General features: G+C 48.8%; 1 protein-coding gene across 1 annotated transcript; it reads left to right on the top strand.

Annotated features, from left to right (window-relative positions):
* Window positions 1–1,045: 1,045 nt before the first annotated feature.
* Window positions 1,046–2,410, top strand: LOC119280475 (isoflavone reductase homolog IRL-like). The gene is made up of 3 exons (XM_037561311.1): window positions 1,046–1,431; window positions 1,511–1,952; window positions 2,057–2,410. Exons 1-3 carry the CDS (start codon window positions 1,108–1,110, stop codon window positions 2,221–2,223), a joined length of 933 nt encoding a protein of 310 aa, XP_037417208.1. The 5' UTR covers window positions 1,046–1,107; the 3' UTR covers window positions 2,224–2,410.
* The last annotated feature ends 5,880 nt before the right edge of the window (window positions 2,411–8,290 follow it).

The raw sequence follows: 8,290 nt of genomic DNA, 5'->3' as shown, positions 1-8,290 counted from the left end.
GAGCTCATACCCCATTTATCCCGTTCGAATCAAACAAGTTTTTTTTTTTTTGCGACGGCGAATCAAACAAGATGCATGTATTCCTTTTCTACGGGAGCCTATTACAGCGACATATCTTGTCTTTATATTTTAAGGTAAATACACCCGTGGTGCTTGAACTTGTCGTGGATATTTACTTTAGTGTCTGAACTTAAAAAATATGCTAAACTCGTTCTAAAACTTGTTATGAACATGCAAATACGGTGCTAATCCTCTCCGTAGACATAAAATACATCGACATGAATTCGTATGTGGCTGACGTACTGACAGGCAGGCCCACTAATCATAGAGACAGATAGTATTCAAGTAATTATCTTTTGTAGATATAAGTGGGCCTCATGCCATGTCAGTGCCACATCATCCATATATTGTGCCATGTCGACGCACTTTACGTCTATAGACCGGATTAGCACCGTATTTGCACGTTCATACCAAGTTTTACAACCAATTTGCACGTCCATGGCAAGTTAAAAGCATCACTGGTGTATTTATCTCTTATATTTTCTGTCTCTGTAAACAAGCCCTGAGCCTGAACAAAGTTTGAGTGATCTATATCTATTTCTTCTTTTTTTGCGGGGAAAGTTTGAGTGATCTATATCGCCTATAGAGAATGCATAAAATCATCATATAGTGCACAATATGGGATCTCTTTTTCAGTGTCATTTCTAATAATGCGGTTATAATAAATCCACATCAGCATTTTTCTAGAAGTTCCGTAGATTTCTGATGAGGGATGTGATGCACGCCCCACCTTACCAAACGCAAACGGTGTGTCCTGTCAGTCACCATGAACCTGTCGCTAAAAGTGCACGTCTCATCAATTCGTTCCAATGGACCTGACCGTAAAAGTGAACCACATACGTGCACGTATGCAGACTCTGGGGAAAGCTCTCTTTTTTTTTGGTAGGGACAGAAGATCGCCGGAGATGGAGCGGCTATCATGGATCCACCATTATTGAAGGCGTAACATCAAAGGCTCGCAGTCATATTTAAAGCCGTGGCAGCGCAAGAGAGAGCAAGCAAGCGAAGGGGATAGGATCTTACACCTGCCAAGGTACGAGGAAGATCATGGCGTCCGATGGCAAGAGCAAGATCCTTGTGATCGGCGCGACGGGGTACATCGGCAGGCACGTCGTCGCCGCCAGCGCGCGGCTCGGCCACCCCACCCTGGCGCTCGTCCGGGACGCCGCCCCCTCCGACCCGGCCAAGGCGCAGCTGCTCAAGACCTTCCAGGACTCGGGCGTCACGCTCCTCACGGGCGATCTATACGACCACGGTAGCCTGCTGAGCGCCGTCAAGGCGGCCGACGTTGTCATCTCCACGCTGGGCTCGATGCAGATCGCCGACCAGACCAAGCTCATCGCCGCCATCAAGGAGGCCGGCAACGTGAAGGTACTATATGTCTTGTGCAGTTCAGCTTGACGTACGAGCGGCTGCTTGCTTCACACATTGGAGTGCTCTGTCTGCGCAGAGGTTCTTCCCGTCGGAGTTCGGGCTGGACGTGGACCGCACCGGCGCCGTGGAGCCGGCCAAGTCCATCTTCGCCCTCAAGGCGGGCATCCGCCGCGCCGTCGAGGCCGAGGGCATCCCCTACACCTACGTGGTGGCCAACTACTTCGCCGGGTACTCGCTGCCCACCATCGGGCAGGTGCTCTCCCCGGCGCCCCCGACCGACAGCGTCGTCATCCTCGGCGACGGCGAGACCAAGGTGGTCTTCGTGGACGAGGCGGACATCGGCACGTACACGGTGCTGGCGGCGGACGACCCCCGGGCGGAGAACAAGGTGTTGTACATCAAGCCGCCGGCCAACACGCTGTCGCACAACGAGCTGGCGTCGCTGTGGGAGAAGAAGACCGGCAAGACGTTCCAGAGGGTGTACGTCCCCGAGGACGCCGTCCTCAAGCAGATCCAAGGTTAGGAGGAGCTCGACCGATGCTAAGCTCACGCTTGACGGGATACGTCGAACTACGTACGCCGTACTGACATGTTAATTCGTCTTTGTGAACGTGCGTTACAGAGGCGCCGATCCCGATGAACATCATCTTCTCGATCGGCCACGCGTCGTACATCAAGGGGGACCAGACCAACATCGAGATCGCGCCGTCGTTCGGCGTGGAGGCGAGCGAGCTGTACCCTGACGTCAAGTACACCACCGTCGACGACTTACTCAACATGTTCCTCTGAAGATATGCTGCTGATCTATCTGTATTTGAGGCCGGTCAGATAGATATGAACGGACTGTGTGTGTTTGGTACTGATGATGTCCGATGAGTCGAAAGTTGTATGCTTCTGGTTACTTTTGTTGGTTTGTACGTATGTCCTCCCTCATGGATGAATAAATTACCCGGGATATCTCTTTGATTTTCTTTAACAACGGATTTTGATATTTGTTAGCACCTCAGACGGGTTCACTATGAGATACTTCCTCCATTCCACAATGTAGTGCCCCTGCATTTTCAGAGATCTAAGTTTGATCATACATTTAACCAATGAGACCGACTGCGCCAGTAGCAAAAATTATACCACTACAAGAATTGAGGGCTGATTCAAAGTCCAGAACTCCAGATACAAGCACAAGTGTGAAAAAATCAACAACAAGAAAGAGGAAAAGTTGTCCCTCAAAAAAGAAAGAAAGAGAAAAGGTTGAGAGCCGGAGGTGGGAAAGAAGAGTCGACGCCGGGTTGTTTCCTGATCCTTCCTCGTTGGCTCCTCTTGAGTATTTGGAGTTGCCTCCTGTGCTAGCAATTGCACTCAGCCCATTGACAGTACAAGCACCAGCCCGATAGAGGTTGAGGATAGTCCCCCTAACACTCCTCCCTCCTTAAAACTCGGCTTGACCCCTTACCGCGTAGGTCCCACGTCACACGACATTCCTTAATACTAATATTGTTGTTGTGGTAGCCATTGTGGAAGTACACTTAGCAAGGTCAAAGAAGGAGGCATTGTTGTTGGCACAGTCGGACGAAGTACTTGTAGCCAACATGGACTTTCTCGAAAGAGGTGGCCAGAGCTGCGACACCCCTCCTTCATTGAAAAGTCTCTGTTGGTAGGCTCGAGAAAACTTGCGGTGCCTCGTGGAACTGTCAGCACCAGAGCTACACACAGCTGGCTTGTGGCCATGCCATGCTTCAACACTGCATTCACTACTAGGGAAAAGCCTACCAGCAGCGAGGGTTTTGGGCCTCTCAGTAGCGCGGGCACCGGCGCTACTAATAAGGCGCTACAGCTAATGTATAGCAGTAGCGCCGGTTGTCCCACGCTACTGCTATACATGAATAGCTGTAGCGCTCTTTGGGAAAGGGCGCTACTGATATTATCTGCAGCGCTGTTTGCTGGGACGCGCTACTGACAATGCGGCGCTACTGCTAAATTCCCCCCCCCCCCTCGCTACTACTAGTTTATTTATTAGTTTTTTTCCTGCATATTTGTTTTGTATTTGAATAGGCTTTATACAATAATCTTTAGCATATCATACACATACAAATGTAATCATAGCATATACATACAATTAGTCTCATCAAATCATGTCATCATCATAATCATCATCCAACACAAAGTGGTCTCTCGTCATCATCTCGAAAATAGCGATACAAGTCTCGAATGATATGCAAATACATCGTCATCCATCTAAACAATGATATACGCGAGAAGAGCTATCACTTTGAGAACATGAGTTCGTATCCCTCTTTCGCATTAGCGTGAACCTCTAAACTAACTACTGCTTGTCGCTCGGAAACCGGAAGGGCCTGACGCTCCGGCCACTTGTCGTATATATACTCCTGGCATAGCACTTCTTCGCCATCTATGATCTATGCACCTGCATCATCACATGAGTCGATGATATGCAACATATATAGTTGAGCAACAGAAAGAGACAGACTTGGCAAAAATAAAAACAACATATCATAAGCATAAATAATAAAGTTCATCGTACCCCAAAATGCCCTAACTAGAGTGATTTTCGCTAGTCGAGGAGGAGGACGGTTTAATTACATCACAAATAAAGTTTCACCGTGCATAACTCAAAGTTTTGTCATACAGAAAGTATGGACTAAACGGACACATTGTCATATATCGACAATCACTCCAACATGTCGTTCCATCCATCCAAGTCAGGGAGATAGTCCCCGAGCCTAGTGAAAGGCTTCAGGTCGAGACACTGAGAGGCTATCCATGTTCGGACGTCTTCCCGCGACATTTGTCCTTCTCCGTAGAACATCCCTGTTTTTCCGACGACCTCCTTCATGATGATTTGGGCAAGTTCGCGCTGGATGTTATAGAACTCAGCTCGAAGTCGACGATCCTCGATATCTCCTATGTCCTTTGCCCATTGCAGAATATGGGCATCGCCGGAAGAAGGTGCCATGCGAAGGTTCTGGTGATCCCGTCTGTACTCCAGCATGTGGTGTAGGACATAGAATCCATCATTAAGAGAATCGTCCGGTTGCTGGATGCAGCAGAAGTTGGTCTTATGGCCGAAGGCGACCCTGCCGCCCCTCATATTCTTGTCCCTGACCTCTCCACCCAGTGATTGGTAGTGATACATAGCACTGTCGAGAACATCCTTGATGTGGGTGTAATCCTTTTTGTGAATGTTGTTCGACGTGTCCAAGTAAAGAGCGTGGGAGAATCAGGGGTAGAGGTGTTGGAAATATGCCCTAGAGGCAATAATAAATTAGTTATTATTATATTTCCTTGTTCATGCTAATCGTTTATTATCCATGCTAGAATTGTATTGATAGGAAACTCAGATACATGTGTGGATACATAGACAACACCATGTCCCTAGTAAGCCTCTAGTTGACTAGCTCGTTGATCAATAGATGGTTACAGTTTCCTGACCATGGACATTGGATGTCGTTGATAACGGGATCACATCATTGGGAGAATGATGTGATGGACAAGACCCAATCCTAAGCCTAGCACAAAGATCGTGTAGTTCGTATGCTAAAGCTTTTCTAATGTCAAGTATCATTTTCTTATACCATGAGATTGTGCAACTCCCAGATACCGTAGGAATACTTTGGGTGTGCCAAACGTCACAAGTAACTGGGTGGCTATAAAGGTACACTACAGGTATCTCCGAAAGTGTCTGTTGGATTGGCACAAATCGAGACTGGGATTTGTCACTCCGTGTAAACGGAGAGGTATCTTTGGGCCCACTCGGTGGGACATCATCATAATGTGCACAATGTGATCAAGGAGTTGATCATGGGGTGATGTGTTACGGAACGAGTAAAGAGACATGCCGGTAACGAGATTGAACAAGGTATCGGGATACCGACGATCGAATCTCGGGCAAGTACAATACCGCTAGACAAAGGGAATTGAATACGGGATTGATCGAATCCTCGACATCGTGGTTCATCCGATGAGATCATCGTGGAACATGTGGAAACCAACATGGGTATCCAGATCCCACTGTTGGTTATTGACCGGAGAACGTCTCGGTCATGTCTGCATGGTTCCCGAACCCGTAGGGTCTACACACTTAAGGTTCGATGACGCTAGGGTTATAAAGGAAGTTTGTATGTGGTTACCGAATGTTGTTCGGAGTCCCGGATGAGATCCCGGACGTCACGAGGAGTTCCGGAATGGTCCGGAGGTAAAGATTTATATATGAGAAGTCCTGTTTTGGTCACCGGAAAAGTTTCGGGTTTTATCGGTAACGTACCGGGACCACCGGGAGGGTCCCGGGGGTCCACCAAGTGGGGCCACCAGCCCCGGAGGCTTGCATGGTCCAAGAGTGGGAAGGGACCAGCCCCTGAGTGGGCTGGTGCGCCTCCCACAAGGCCCAAGGCGCAGCTAGGAGGAGAAGGGGAAACCCTAGGCGCAGATGGGCCTAAGGCCCACCCTAGGGCGTGCCCCCCTCTCCCCCTCTTGGCCGCCCCCCTCAAACCCATCTAGGGCTGCCGCCCCTAGGGGTGGGAACCCTAGAGGGGGCGCACCCTCCTCCCCTCCTCCTATAAATAGTTGTGGTTTGGGGCTGCCCAAAATAAGACGATTTGATCTCTCCCTGGCGCGGCCCTACCTCTCTCCTCCTCGTCTCTTGCGGTGCTTGGCGAAGCCCTGCTGGAGTACCACGCTCCTCCTCCACCACCACGCCGTTGTGCTGCTGCTGGATGGAGTCTTCCTCAACCTCTCCCTCTCTCCTTGCTGGATCAAGGCATGGGAGACGTCACCGGGCTGTACGTGTGTTGAACACGGAGGTGCCGTCCGTTCGGCACTAGGATCTCCGGTGATTTGGATCACGATGAGTACGACTCCTTCAACCCCGTTCTCTTGAACGCTTCCGCATAGCGATCTACAAGGGTATGTAGATGCACTCTCCTTCCCCTCGTTGCTGGTTTCTCCATAGACAGATCTTGGTGACACGTAGGAAAATTTTGAATTTCTGCTACGTTCCCCAACAAGAGGATGATGAGGACGGCGCGCCCGCCGTTGCGCAAAATAAGTCCTCAAATTAATTAGCCTCCACCGTGCAAATGAATGATTGAAATCGAAGGAAGGATAGCAGCGCGGATGACTTACACGGGATGATAAGGCACGAGAATCGTCATGAAGTCTCTTTAGATCGCCGAATCTGGCCCGTAGCGTTGTTGCATGTAGGATTGGTTGACCGGGGATATGCCATTTATCCGCACCGGGGATATCTATGCGGTCCTGAAGTCGAGTTGATCAGAAACTAAAATTACCAGCAGTCTCATGAACTCTGTAATGACCGGTGTTGTCTCGTAAACCTTTTTCACTGGGTCCCAACGGTGCCGGGCCCTGAGGACGTCACGCTCCTGCGGGACGGTGAACTCCGCCAAAGGGTCTGGGATGCCCAGACTCGCGGCTTCCGCGTCCTCCTTGGCCCATTTGGACCTCTTTCCGCCGTAACCACGACTTCCGAGGTGGTGGCTCCCAATGTTCCTCTCTTGAAGCCCCTTCATGTACTTAGACTTTTTTTGGCATCTTCGGCCTCGCAAGCCTCCTTGAATATTTAAAACTTCTCTTCCGTGATTGTCGGATTATCCTTTACAATCTCGGAGTAGGGTTCCTTCTTGTCGATGATCCTTGCTTTCACTCGATTTTTCCAGGCGGCCAACGCGTCGCTAAACTTGGTCATGGCGTGTTTGTTTATCTTCATTGCCGGGTCCTCATCTGGATCTTTATAATCCTTCTCATTCCGGCCCGGGAACAAGAATATCTGGTGAAACTTCTTTAGGAGGGAGCTCCTCATATTTTCTATCTTCTGTAGTTTCTCATCGTTGATGGTGGCGGTTGTCCGTACGATGCAGCCTATTTGATTTTCGTAGCATCGAGGCGCTTCCTCGGGCGCCGTTGGCTGAAAATTGCCGTCGTCCACCTTCGTGACCACCACTCTAGTAGTCCTGAGTTTGTTAGGAACCCGTTGCCTCTTTGCTTTCGGTTCTACACCGGCTCCGCTCCCCGAGGCAGCGTCGGTCTCAGTCTCAGCGCCGGTCTCAATGCCGGTCTGAGTCTGAGCGCCGGTCTCAGTCTCAGCACCGGTCTGCGTGTCGGTCTCAGTCCCTGATGCCACCGGTGGGCCCAGCAATAACATCGGTTGATCATCGGTAAGGCTAAAAAATTCGTCTGCCGCCCGGTAGGCGTCGTCGCAATCACCAGAACCCTGTCCTTCATCGTTGCTAGCCATGTTTCCTATGATTAAATCTAGTCAATTAATTCTAGACCTAATAAAATGAATAATGACATAAAAAGGCCTATTGTTTTGCAGGAATGTTGACTCCTTCCTGGTGCGGAAAATCACGGGCACTCGATATGTCCTAGTTTGTAGCACAAGTCATGCCGAAATTCACGGAAAATTTCGGCATGAGCTTTGCTAAAAAGTGGACAAATCGAGAACCTAAAATTTGCCGGAAAAGAAATGAATCAACATTCCGGCAAAACATAGGCCACTAAGCATCATTCCCTGCAAACAGTGTCCAAATATACACGAGCAACCACATGTGCAAACAATGTAGAAGAAAATTAATTTAACTACTAATAGAACAAAATTCAGTTAACTTTAGTGCTCTATAATGATGAAAGGAAAAAAAAATTCAGTTAACTACTAATTTCATTTATTTAGGTTATTCATTTAACATCACCTAATTAACCTGCTGTACCAATACTACTAGCAGCACTAATAACCTAATTAACCTAGCAAAATTCTAGTGCCCTAACTGAAAAACATCTAATTAACATCTAATTTTTTCTCTAAACTATAGAGAGAGATGAGTGAGGG

Source organism: Triticum dicoccoides, chromosome 1A (assembly GCF_002162155.2).
Source record: "Triticum dicoccoides isolate Atlit2015 ecotype Zavitan chromosome 1A, WEW_v2.0, whole genome shotgun sequence".
In the NCBI taxonomy this organism is placed as follows: domain Eukaryota; kingdom Viridiplantae; phylum Streptophyta; class Magnoliopsida; order Poales; family Poaceae; genus Triticum; species Triticum dicoccoides.
The sequence above is the reverse complement of the archived record's forward strand: the minus strand, read 5'-3'. Positions and strand labels throughout refer to the sequence as shown.